The sequence below is a fragment of the Eumetopias jubatus genome, unplaced genomic scaffold (assembly GCF_037043125.1).
Source record: "Eumetopias jubatus isolate StellerSeaLion01/CBP00866 unplaced genomic scaffold, mEumJub1_p1.0 scaffold_1, whole genome shotgun sequence".
NCBI classification, from domain to species: Eukaryota; Metazoa; Chordata; class Mammalia; order Carnivora; family Otariidae; genus Eumetopias; species Eumetopias jubatus.
Window position 1 is genome coordinate 212,759,088 of NW_028274807.1, and position 12,945 is coordinate 212,772,032.

At 62.2% G+C, this 12,945-nt stretch overlaps 1 protein-coding gene across 3 annotated transcripts in view; it reads left to right on the top strand.

The window, feature by feature from the left end:
- The window catches only part of EVI5L (ecotropic viral integration site 5 like), a 28,867-nt gene extending 17,225 nt beyond the window's left edge, over positions 1-11,642 (top strand). For 2 of the 3 annotated variants that reach the window (XM_028093166.2, XM_088017605.1), the window contains exons 9-19: positions 534-631; positions 714-774; positions 3,747-3,800; positions 5,886-6,038; positions 7,306-7,434; positions 8,953-9,093; positions 9,177-9,332; positions 9,444-9,590; positions 9,677-9,772; positions 9,854-9,949; positions 10,139-11,642. In XM_028093166.2, coding sequence (XP_027948967.1) covers positions 534-631; positions 714-774; positions 3,747-3,800; positions 5,886-6,038; positions 7,306-7,434; positions 8,953-9,093; positions 9,177-9,332; positions 9,444-9,590; positions 9,677-9,772; positions 9,854-9,949; positions 10,139-10,417 — 1,410 coding nt within the window. In that variant the 3' untranslated portion in view covers positions 10,418-11,642. The remainder of the gene's footprint in view (positions 1-533; positions 632-713; positions 775-3,746; positions 3,801-5,885; positions 6,039-7,305; positions 7,435-8,952; positions 9,094-9,176; positions 9,333-9,443; positions 9,591-9,676; positions 9,773-9,853; positions 9,950-10,138) is intronic. The other variant, XM_028093167.2, reaches the window with a different exon arrangement.
- The last annotated feature ends 1,303 nt before the right edge of the window (positions 11,643-12,945 follow it).

Here is a 12,945-nt window from a genome sequence, read left to right on the forward strand (position 1 = left end):
TGGGCTGAGGAGCGTGAGCCAGCCTGGCCCCGAACTGCAGCAAGCTGTGTCCTCCGCTGGAGCTGGTGCTTAACCCTTTGCCAGGGCTCCTGGGGCCACAGGCGTGCAGGCTGACCACCAAGGGGTCTTCCCTCCAGGCCGCTCCCACTGCCCCGACTCCTCACACTCTTGAGCCTCTCACTGCCCTGGGGCAGTGACACGCCTTCCCCCCTCTTCTGCAAAAGTCCCTGCGCTCAGACCCCACCACCACCTGGCCTCTGCCCACGGGAGCTGCCGAAGCCCTGCTTTTCCCCTGCAGACGGCAGTCCTGACTTCAGGTGCTGCTTCCCCCCAGTGCACGCCCAGCCCTGCTTCTCGCACTTACTCGCTCCACACGCACTGACAGAGTGCCCATGGCAGGCTGGGCCCTGAGCTGGGACATGGTAACGCCCCTGGCAAACCAGCTCATCCTGCAGGGAAGCGGGGTACAGCAGAGCTCTGGCGGCCCCCCAAGTCAGGGCCTGTGTGTCAGGGACGGCCTGTGCCCCCCACAGTACTTCCAGAGGGTGATCCCCCACCAGTTCGACAGCTGCCCAGACAAACTGATCCTCAAGGCTTACCAGGTCAAGTACAACCCCAAGAAGATGAAGAGGTCAGTACCAGGCGGCCGGGGTGCTGGCAGAAAGGGGTCCCCGAGAGTGGGATGGCAACCACATCGGCTCTCCCCTCTGCAGGCTGGAGAAGGAGTATGCAGCCATGAAGAGCAAGGAGATGGAGGAGCAGATTGAGATCAAAGTGAGTCTCCAGGGAGGTGTGGGTACAGGGACGGGATGGCCTTGGGAGTGCAGCCTGGCCCAAGCCACGTACCAGCCTGTCCTCAGAATTGGAGGCGTCGTCCCTCCACCCACCCGCCCCTTTGTTCACCAGCAGGCCAGCGTGTGAGCCAGGGCCCACCCCAGGGCTGGAGACCCGTCCCAGGGCTGGAGTGGCAAATAAGGTGGATAGGTCCCTGCCCTCATGGGACCCCCCAATTATAATGGGGAGATGGTTGGGGAACCCATAGATACAGAGTATGGACTGCAGAAAGAGTTCTGGATAAAAACGTGCAGGAGAGAGGTGGAGCTGACCCCGGGGAAGATTGCTCCAGGCCCACGGAGCCAGTGCAAAAGGCTGAGCAGCAGAAGGCCTGATGGACTAAAGGAACATTAGGACTCGGGGGTATCAGGAAGGCTGCCTCAGTGGCTGCAACCCTGAGCCCAGGGCCAGGCAGGAGCCAGGCATGTCGGACAGAATCCCAGACTCTCCTCCCTCTCCTCCTTTCTGCTTTCATCCTTCCACACGTGATTTTAGTTATTCACACAATAAGCATTTATTGAGCACCTGCTGTGTGCCAGAGTCACAGCAGAGACTGAGCTCCCCCCCCCCAATCCAGCAAGAGGGACAGACACAAACACATACCCCTGGCTTTGTCCTCTTCAGGGACAGAGCCCCACAGACCAGGATTCAACCCCCAGCTCTACCATGGACCAGCCATGTGACCCAGGAAGATTCATCCCTTTGAGCTTCAGTGTCCCCTTCTGCAAAATGGGGACAACATTTGCTCTGCTGTTCAAATTATTGTAATTTATTAATTTTTATTTTTATTATCATCACCATTATCAGCATCTCCACCTCCTTTAGAAAGGCAGAGGCAGAATCTAGATTAGAATCCAGGTAACCTGCCACCCATACCTGCAAGGGAGAGGAAGGACATCAGCGTCCTGACCCTGTTTGTAGGTTTTCCAGAAGTAGTTTTGTGTCCTGAGTTTGCAAGCGTCCCCCTTTCTCAGGAATGGTAACTTGACTGATGCACCAGTCCACACGTGGGTACCTGTCTTGCTCATGCACAGTCATGGGCCTGCCCCCATTGGTGACCATGAGGGCCCAGCAGTAGGCAGGGACACAGCTGACACTGAGACTATATGCCCCACCTGGAAACTTCCCCTCAGAGGAGCCTGAGAGCCCATAGGCCCTAAAGGATCCAGGCAGACGTCTTCACCCCTGGCCCTGCCCTTTGCTCTTTCCCTTTTAGCCTGTTTCAAAATGTACCTGGAATTCGCTTTAATCAGGTGTGGTACGGTGACAGACACGGAGACAACACACAGACTGCTTTTGAAAGAAGAGTTCATTACTCACAGTTCCCGAAAGGAGGGGGCACGCCCCACCGTGCTTGGCCACATGGGGAAGCACCGGAGGCAGAGGGCGAGAGGGGCAAAGCATGGGCCAGAGCCTTTACTGTGGTCTCCACAGGAAGGAACGGGCAAGGCAGGGTAGTCAAGTTGGAGTTGAGGGTTGGTTCCTTTGAATAATTTCAGGAAGCTGCAGGCTACAGTGGGGTCCCTCGTTGTCCTGGGGCAATTTAGGGCAGGGAGAACATTGGGCTTGGTGTGTGAGTGAGACAGGCAAGGTGGGTGGGTGGGGGCTCTGGGTTGGCTGGTTTGCATCTGAAAGGCGCACTAGCCTGCAGGTGGTTTGCTGTCTCTAGGAATTAGCTAGTCCGGGCAGGGCAGTCTCTCCCAAGACTGGCCAGGTAGCTGGATGTCAAAGCATCAAAAATACAGAAGAAAAAAAAAAAAAAACACGCCTGATGCATACCTAGACCCCAGAGTTCTTGCTCACTCCTTGTCTCATTTTCCCTTTGGAGTAAGCAGAAGAGAGGAGAGTTGTTGCTTGGGCACATCAAACTCCTCAGGGATCTCTGCGCTTATGCAGTGGTGGGCCGAGGCCAGAGATGGGGCAGAGCGATCCAAAGGTCAGGGGTGAGGATCTGGACTCCACATTCCAGATGTGGGGCAGAGACTTGTGCCTGAAACAGCTCTAATCCAGGCAAGCTGGGGGGCTCAGACAAGACAGTGCCCCCCCTGATTCAGTTTCCCCACACATGACATCACTGAATGACTGTAAATCACGTCTGTGATTCTCTCTGACTGCAGATGCTTCCCAGGAGTGTTCTGGGTGTTTCCATCACCTTCTTCCCGGAGAAAAACCAGAAAATGTTTTTTGTGATCCACAGGGAGGCAGGGCCCTCAATAATGGATGAATGTGGGGTCTCAGGGCTTCAGGAAGATGCTGGATCTGGTTGGTGTTCATTCAGCACACACTTAGGATCCAACTATCTGTACCTGCTCCTTCAAGCGTACATAGATAGAGACTAAGATGCAAGGCGTATATAAACCTCACTTTGCTTAAAACCAAATCCATCAGTGTAGGGGAGAAGGTGAAAAGCAAAGCAAGCTGCTTCCAGAACCCCAGCCGGGTTCTGAGCACAGCTGACTTTTGGTGGGTCATAGAAACATAGCCGTCCAGCTGAAGGAGGGCTGTGTGTTCAGCAAGACCCCCTCCCCTGGACCCTAACTCTGAGAACAGTTCATTCTGGTGCTGGAAGTGAAGCAGTGAGGGGAGGGAATGGAGAAGCCCAGAGGAAGGCCTGCCCTTGTGGGAGGTACCACACATCTCCCCAGGAGACTCCCCAGGAAGGTGAGGGTGCTGACCACTGACCCCTGACACACAGTGCATACCCATGAAAGCAATCACTTTATGAACCAAGGTTTGTTTAAAAAAAAAAAAAATCAAATGGGCCATGCTATATGGGAATTGGCCCTGTTTCCTGGGATCACTGATCCAGAGCATCTGATGATGGCTCTATATCTTGCCTGGAGGCAGCCTGGCCCTTTACGTATGGGAGTGGGAGTGGGGTTCTGACACACTCCCCCCCTCTCCCCACATAGAGGCTTCGGACGGAGAACCGGCTCCTGAAACAACGGATCGAGACCCTGGAGAAGGTGAGGAGCATGGCCACCAGCCTGTGGCACCAACTCCTCCAGGGCCCAAGCAGGACCCAGCAGCTAGAGGGCCAGCCAGCCCCCTGCCCGGGCCTGGGCCCCACCTTGAACCAGCGGCCCCTGAGAAGCATGGTGCACATCCCATGCCCACCCCACCCCCAACAAGCCCCACTGAGATTTGGGCTGCCATAGAACCAGGGGGCATAGGGCAGCTTTGCTTGGGATTGGGTGTGAAATTATAACCCAGTTAACTGCAAACACGGGTCCCTCCTGGGCTGCCTGCATGGGGGGAAGGAGGCAGACTGCTGCCTTGACTGAGGTGCCCTAAATTAGGCCACAGGCTCCCAACCCTGTAATTTGGAGGCCTCACCCTCGAAAGAAAGGAGGTAGAGTAGAGGAGGGGCGGCCTTACCCCCGGTGCTGTGGTGGGGTGCCACAACCTTGACCCTGGCCCCCAACCTGTTTTTAAAGATGGGAGTAAAGGCGGGGAGGGGGCCCCTCTCCGACTCTCACTTGGCCCCCCACTGCCCACAGGGAGTAGTCATCCACCGGAGTGTACTGCCCTGGCGCCAAAGCCTCGATTCTTACTCCAAGTCCAAGTTAAAACACTTCCCCATGGCCCGCCGCTGCCGCCCCATCCCTCAGCCTCCGGGGATGCGCCTCCTCCCGTGCGGAGCTTGCCAGGCCCTGGAGGCAGCAGCTGTGGGCACCCCCACCTGCCCACCACACACAGATCCCTCTCCAGGACGGAGCTAGCCTTGGCTTTGCTCTTCCTCCGGGTCCTCTCCTGCTGGTTCTTTGGTTCTCTGGTCTCACTCCTCTCTCCCCTGCTTCTAGAGATAGTCCACTGCGTTAGTGACAAGTGGTTCTTGTCTGTCTCTCCCCCTCTCCTGTCCCTGCGCCTTCCGCTCTGCCTCCTCCCCCTGTCGCTCGGAACCCCCTCCGCCGGGTAGGAGAGCGCTGCTCTGGCTGATAGGTTAATCCAGGTACTGTAGCTTTTCATGCCCCTCTCCCATGTCCGTCCTGGTCCCTGCACACGACAGCCAGGAACCGCCTCTTCCTTGGCCGCTGCCAACCCGGGGGGCAGAAGGGGGCAGGCCTGGCACCATGCATGGGGGTGGCTGGGGACTGCTTCTCAGGGGAGACAGAGGTTTCCCTAGGGGGGGGAAGAGGGGTGTGTGTGTGAAGGCATGGTGTGTGGGGGTAAGTGTGAGTCTGTGCATGTCTGTACACGCATGTGGACAGAAAGCTTCCTCCCTCCAGGGACACAGGTGGGGATCCTGAGTCTATATCAGCCACAGGCCCTGGTGTGTGCACTGCGCTGAGCCTCCCTACCCCCCACCCCACCCCCCACACACACACACGCACCACCCCTTCTGGCCCCTCACGCTCCTCTCCGCTCCTACCTGCAAGGCCTGCCATCTTCCCTCACCTGCTTCTGCTGCTGCCTCATCTCGAATGGCTTTATCTGGAAGCTTCTGCCTGCCACCTGGTGGCTCCGAGCCTGGAATGGGGGGACCCGAATTGGGTGGCTTGAGGGAATGAGGTGGGGGGGAGGGGTCTTAGCCCCAGGTAGATGGAGGCCCCAGGATTCAGGACTGGAGAAGGCTCCAGAAGAGCTGTACTCCACCTGCCAACCCTGCCCTGAGGGCCAGTCCTGAGTCCCCGGGGCCTCCGCTGCCTCCAGACCCCCACCCTCGCCAGTGGAGCCCCGTGGCTGCTGTGCCTCAGTCCCGAATAAGGATGGGTTCTCCTCACGTGGGACAGAGGCTGAGAGCCAGGAGCCGGCAGGGGAAGGAGCTGGCCTCGGCCCCAGCTTGGGGCCCCTGTTCTCCATTTAAGCCCCACAAAGCCTGGGCCTGGGGTGGGTCTGTGCCTTCAGGCTCCTCCCCGTGTCTTGTTCCTGCCTGCCCCCACCCACAGGCCCAGACCCGGTGGGGCGCCCCATCCCAGGCTCTGAGTGCGGGAGGCCTTGCCCCTCTCCCACCCCATGGCCGCTCTCTCGGGGCCTCCCCCGGCGGTGGGCCCGAGGCAGGGCCTGGAGTGTGAGCAGAGGGTCACGCGTCCCGTCCTCGCTGTGCTCAGGGGCAGGTGACGCGGGCGCAGGAGGCCGAGGAGAACTATGTCATTAAGCGGGAGTTGGCTGTCGTGCGGCAGCAGTGCAGCTCAGCGGCCGAGGACCTGCAGAAGGCCCAGAGCACCATCCGGCAGCTTCAGGAGCAGCAGGTACCAGGCCAGGTGGGCGGGGCTGCGTGCCACACCATGGCTCCCGCCTTCTGGGTCTGCTTCCCCCCCCCCCGCCCCCATACATCCTGGCGGGGCGGGGGGGGGGGGGAGGTAGGGGAGGAGAAACCCAGACCTGGGGTCTCCATTTCCCCCAGCCAGCGAGGTGTCTGGCCAGCCACACTGAGAACAAGACAGCGTCAGCACAAGGGCCCCTGGGACCCAGGCTCTACCTGCAGGGCCCCCTCCCTCAGCTGATGTGGCTGTGACTCCTTAGGGGAGCCCTGGTGTGTCCCCAAGGTCGGAAGGGCTGTCAGGCTTCCCCAGGGGCCAGCCATGCAGGGGGGGGACTAGCACGAGAGAGGAGGGGGTTCCCTGCTCCAGAGCCCAGCACTTTGCCCCCAGAAGAGGGTCTGGTCTGTGCCCACCACTCTGAGCTGGCAGAGTGGGGGGTGAGGGGGCGGCCCAAGTCGTACTGTGGAGTGAGGAACTCGGAATCATGGTGGGAGGGCCCTCAGGCCAGAGCACTATGAAGAGTCCACTTCTCCAGCACGTGGCTTTTGGGATTTTCCTTCAGCTGTACCCAAGCCACCTTCCTTATTTGATGACCTGCCAGTGGCAGCGTGGCCGATGGGGAAACCAAGGCTGGGCTCCTCCCAACCTTGGCACGATGCCCCCTTTGAGGCCAGGGAGACATTCCCTTGGCACCCCCGAGCTCCGCCTTTAGGGGCATCCCTCACCTACCAGCCAGGTCTTCACTGTCGAGCTGTTTTGAAATGGGGGTGTAATGAGAGGAAGGAGGTGGGGAAAGAGGGGCAGGAGCACCATAGCCCTGAGCCCCACCCTGCTCCCACCCCCACTGTGTGGTTAGGTGCTGACCACACAGCAGGAAGGGGGCCCAATCCTGGGAACCAGCCCCTGGCATCCCTCAGGGGGGCAGCCTGAGGCCATGGAAGGACCCCTTCAGAAGGTCCCCTCATTGTGGCTTTCCCAGGAAAGAGGCTAAGCCAGGACGGCGACACCCCTGGGCACAGAGCATCAGAACCCCCATGATGGGGCTCAGCTCTCTCCCCATGAGGTCAGAAGGCACACAGGAAGGGGATTCGGGGTTTCTCCTCACCCCCCACCCCGCCTCTACCGGCAGGCAGCCTGAGCCCCTCTGCCAGCCCAGGGGTTTTGAGGAGAGGGGGCCAAGGCCTGGGCCCACAGCCAGTTGGCAGGAAGGCTGCATACCCTCCAGCTGCCGCCTGGGGCCTGACACAGCCCTCTGCCCGGCCCCCAGGACAACCCGCGCCTCAGCGAGGACTTCGTGGCCCACCTGGAGACTGAGCTGGAACAGTCGAGGCTACGGGAAACCGAGACGCTAGGGGCTCTGCGGGAGATGCAGGACAAGGTTCTAGACATGGAGAAGGTGAGACTGGGTGGCCAAGTGGGTGGGCATTCGGGGAACGGTGGGGAAGGGGGAGTGGGGGTACTGGGTGCACTTTGGGAGGTACATGACCAGGCCCTAGTCAAGAAGGGGTGACCAGGCAGACCTGCGGGGCACATCAGACCCCCCCCTGCCCTGCGGGTCCCCCCAGAACCTAGGGAACCTCCCTGACCCACTGGTGCCCCACTTCCTCCCCCATGGTCACCACCCAAGGTTCTGGGCCTACAGGAAGTTGGGCCCCTCACCACAGACCCTCCTGAGCCCCAGAGGCATACACACATGTCGGGGCACACACAAAGCAGAATGAATCCTCAAGGGGCACAGCTGCCCTTGTGCCCCAGGCACAGGGCCAGCAGTGTGGTGGCTTTCATGGGCTTCCTGGGCAGACAGTCCCACCTGTGTGTGTCTCCGTCCCCAGGCTCCAGGATGGAAGTGGGAGGGAAGGCCAAGGCCCATCAGGGTTGCTCTCCCCTTCCCCACCCCGAGGGAGATACCACCCAGGGGGTGCACTGGGACCACCCTCTCCCACCTGCTACCCTGAAGGGGGGCCCCAAACCTCCTGGGCCCTCCTCAACTGCTGTCACCCTCACTCCATATTGACTCAGCTCCCACAAAGCCACTGGAAGAGAGGGGCCCTGGCCAGCAGAGGGCAGCAGGACTCACACAAGGCAGGAGCCATTCCCCGCCTCCCTCAAGCCTGCACTATGTGGGGTGCCCTGCCAGGTGGGGTGACTGCCCCATCCATGGGCTTCTCAGTCCCCATCAGCCGGCCCAGAACTGGGCTTTCCTCCCACCTCCCTCCACATCAAAGGGAAATCTGCACCAGGAGATCCTGCCACCACCGCCACTACCCCCAACTCCCAGGCTCAAACAAGGGTCAGTGAGGACCTCCAGCAGCAAGCTGAATTTTGATCCAAGAGGCTGGAGCACAAGTCCCTCATCACTGAGCCCTCGGAATGCTGGGCCGGGGCCTATACTGGCCCTCAGTCCATTCCAGGGAAAGGGGCTGCCTAGCCTGGTCTGGGGTGGGGGGGAGGGGCAAGGAGCAGGGACAGGTTGCTGCAACCCATAGTCTTCTCGGCTGCTGCTGAGGCAGGTCCCAAGTGTGATCATGGGCCCCAGGGGGCGGAACTCAGATTCCCAGGTGGGGAGGCCCCTGCCCTTGCCCAACCTGCCTGGTGTTATTAGCAGTAATGTGTGGAGAACGCTGGCGTTTGGGGGTCACCCTGAGACAGTCCAGTGAAAGCAGGTGCTGTTCTTGACACCCCTTTTGCAGGCAGAATTTCTGAGGATCTATCCCCGGGGCCACATGGGTGGGGTCTGCTCCGCATAGGCCTGGGCCGCCCGTCCAGTGTATCCTGGGGTCCGGGGCGCACCCTGTCCCCAAGGGGCTGCCGGAGGTAGAACTCAGAGGAGACGTGGCGGAGGGGTCTTGGTGCCACGGTCAGGGCCTCCTGGCCATGCTGCTCCCCTGGGCTCTGACCGCCTTTCGCCCGGCAGAGGAACAGCTCGCTGCCTGACGAGAACAACGTGGCGCGGCTGCAGGAGGAGCTGAAGGCACTCAAGGTGCGGGAGGGCGAGGCCGTGGCCTCGGCGCGGGAGCTGAAGCTGCAGCTGCAGGAGCTCTCGGACACCTGGCAGGTGAGGGCCCTAGCCCGACGCACACGCGAAGTGGCCCGTGCGACCCCCGGGGCCGGAGACGGACCGCGCACCTCTCCCCCCAGGCCCACCTGTCCCGCGGCGGCCGCTGGAAGGAGTCCCCGCGGAAGCTGGTTCTGGGCGAGCTGCAGGACGAGCTGATGAGCGTGCGTCTGCGCGAGGCCCAGGCTCTGGCCGAGGGTCGCGAGCTGCGGCAGCGCGTGGTGGAACTCGAGACGCAGGTGGGCCTGAGCGCCCGCGTCCCGGGGCGGGGGGGGGGGGAGGAGAGGGGTCGGTGCCGGCGGCCCGCGCGGTGGCTAGGCCGTGACCCCCGCCGCCCCGCCCGCCCCCAGGACCACATCCACCGCAACCTGCTGAACCGCGTGGAGGCGGAACGCGCGGCGCTGCAGGAGAAGCTGCAGTACCTGGCGGCGCAGAACAAGGGGCTGCAGACGCAGCTCAGCGAAAGCCGCCGCAAGCAGGCCGAGGCCGAGTGCAAGGTGCGCCGCCGCCCGCCCTCCCCGCCCTCGACCCGGCCCCCGCCCCGCCGCGCCCCTTGACCCGCCCTCGCCCCCTCTGCCCCCAGAGCAAGGAGGAGGTGATGGCCGTGCGCCTGCGGGAGGCGGACAGCATGGCGGCAGTGGCCGAGATGCGGCAGCGCATCGCCGAGCTGGAGATCCAGGTGAGCTGCGGGGGCCCGGGCGGGGGCCGGGCCCCGGGGCGGGCCCTGCCCTGACCCCCCGTGACCTGGCCCGCCCCGCAGAGGGAGGAGGGCCGCATCCAGGGCCAACTGAACCACTCGGACTCGTCTCAGTACATCCGCGAGCTCAAGGACCAGATCGAGGAGCTGAAGGCCGAGGTGAGCGCAGGCTGGCGCGGGAGGGGCGGAAGCCCTGCGTGTCCCCCCGCGGGTGAGGGGCGGGCTGCGGCGCCGGGGAGAGCAGCGGGGGGGGGGGCGGTAGTGGGGGCGGGAGGAGCGGCCCGGTGGCCCGGTTCCGTCCGCCGGTGTGGCCGTGCCCGCCTTCAGCGCGCCGGTTCCCTGCCCCAGGTGCGGCTGCTGAAAGGCCCACCGCCCTTCGAGGACCCGCTGGCCTTCGACGGGTTGGGCCTGGCGCGGCACCTGGATGAGGACTCGCTGCCGTCGTCGGACGAGGAGCTGCTCGGCGTGGGCGTGGGCGCGGCGCTGCAGGACGCGCTCTACCCACTGTCCCCGCGCGACGCGCGCTTCTTCCGCCGTCTGGAGCGGCCGGCCAAGGACAGCGAGGGCAGCTCAGACAGCGACGCCGACGAGCTGACCGCGCCCTATAGCCAGGGCCTGGACAACTGAGGCCGTGCCCTGCGTGCGGGAGCCAGGGGGCCAGCGCCCGCTCCTCCGCAGGTGGCCGCACGTGATAAACTCCACGCGCTCCGCGGTCCCGCCCACCGAAGGGCCAGACCCAGAGCGGCGGGGCGCAGAGGGTAGGGTCGCGGTCTGAGGATCCTCAGGGTCCCCCGGCAGGCCCGCTCTCCCCAGCAGTGTTTACCCATCTTGGTCTGTACCCCTCCGGGCCCGGTTCCCTGGAGGGTCTGCCCCTCTTAACAGCCAGGGCAGGGGATGACCCAGAGGTCCCAGGACTGGATGAGCAGGAAGCTCCCTCCTCCCAGCAGTCCCCCTTCTGGGACAAGGGTGGCCTTGCTGGGAAGGGCCCAGGAGCTAAAGGAGGCCTAAGGAAGAAGGGGCAGCTCTGGGCTGGAAGTTACCGCCCCATGATGCCCCTGGGGACCGTTGGCGGCTGGGCACAGATGGCCAGGCTGGGCTTTCCTGCCTGGTGCAGGCATCATGGCCCCTGCAGCAGAAACCAAAGTCCCCCCTACTGTATGCAGGGCCACCTGGGGTGTGAGTGGACAGCGGGAACCAGCCCAGGCCGCGGGCAGTGTCTGCCCCTGCTTCTTGGGGGCCGGAGCAGCTGCAAGGAAGTGAAGAGACCCCCTCTCTCCCCAACACCCCACATCTTCCTTTTGAGACACTCCCATCACCTTGTCTTGGCCAATGATGGAGGGACTCCCCCACCCAAGCTAGCCTGCTCTCCAAGGGGTCCCCAGCCTCCGCATCCCTTCCTTCCCTGTGTCCTCAGCCCCAACCTCTGGCCAAGGCCAGGCCCCAGGGGAGGAGCCTTCCCAGTGGGGTTACCTCCCCTCGGCTGCTCACGGTGGTCCCGTGGTCTCTGCAGAGTCAGAGCTGAGAACGGTGCCAAAGTCCAACAATGCCCCCAGCCCCTTGCCCCCAGGGCCTTGTGACCCTTGGGCCTGACCCTGTCAGGTGCTCCTGGAGCCTGGAGCAGCGTCAAAAGCAATCTCCCTGGCACTTCCTGGGATGGGGATCCATGCTCAGTTACCCCTTCCCGGTTGCCCACTCCTCAGTGTTAACAAAGCCTGGGGACCAGGGTGGGCATCCGAGGGGCTCTCCCATGTGCCCCCCACACTGCCCACCACCATTTTGCACACTGCCTGTTCACACTCCACATGTCGCCCAGGCGGGAAAGATGGAAAATAAAGTGTATTTACACAGTCACAGACAAGGGTACAACACGCCTGGGGGCGGGGGGCACTGCAAGCAGCTAAGAGTCCCCAGCTCCTTGTCCTGAAAAGCAGTGAGAAGGGGAGCCTCCCACAGTCTAAGGGAATCAGGGGTAGGGGGCCCAGCAGGCCAGCAGGGATGCCAGAGAGACTGCCCAGGTTGGGGGGCAGCATGGGGGAGAAAAGGGCATGTGCTGGTTCAGTGTGAACAGAAGGTTGGAGGTTGGGGGGAATAGAATGGGGGGACAAGTTGCAAAGGACTTCAGATGGCAGGCTGACACACGGACCCTTACGGCGTGCCAGTTTTCGAAAGGGTAGCTCTGGAGATGGTGAGAGCGGGGGGGTATTGCGTGGGGGGCATGATTTTCCACCTGGGTGATTTAGCTTGTGTCTCCCCTGAGAGACATGGAGGAAGGTGGGGGCCCAGGGCTTCAGGAAGATCCGGGATCTGATTGCTGTTTTCATTCAGCCCACGCTTCCTGAAGCCCTTCAGGGCGGTCTGCCCTGCGCCAGGCTCTGAGGAGTCCCCAGTGTAGTGGAGACAGACCACGGGGTGGGGCTGGGGGCTGAGCCTGCAGACTAGTCGGTTAACTGCCCAAAAGAATCAAGGAAGGCTTCCTGGAAGGTGGGGGTGGGAGGTGGAGTCATCTCCAAAGGCAAAAGCAGAAAGCAAGACTTGGCAGGGTCAGCAGGAGGCGCATGATGCCACTGAAGAAGGAACAGGAGAGAGTGGGCCTGGCCAGACTGAGAATCTGCTTCTCAGGAGCCAGAATTTGTGCTTTGAACTGAGGGCACTGGGGAGCCATGGAGGGCTTCGGTGGGGGAGGGGGCACCATCAGATGGACCAGTGTTGGGGGTCAGTCAGGAGACCAGGGCAGAACCCAAACAGCTGGGCAGTAGGGACAGGGAGTAGGGGCTCCCCTGAGGGAAGGAGGCCCAGAGGAGGCAGAGCCCTTGGGGGCCGGAAGGTTGGGGAGCAGCAGAGCCAGGGATGGCAAAGGAAGTCTTCCCAGGGGGAGAATCTTAGTTGGGTCCAGACAGATGCCAACCAGGCCCTACCCTCTGCACCCAAAGTGCCCCCACCCACGGTGGCCTGATACCTGCCAGGCAGCAAGGCGTGACACTGGTTATGCACCAGGATAGCCAAGTCCCACGCGTTGACCCATCACGCAACAATGGTGTGTGTGTGCACACCATTCCCATCGTACAGATTTAACGTTGAGACCCCCCAACAGTTGCTGTCTGTCCTGCTCCCACAGGGTAATTCTACCCCAGCTGGCTCCCCAGGCTAGGGCAGGG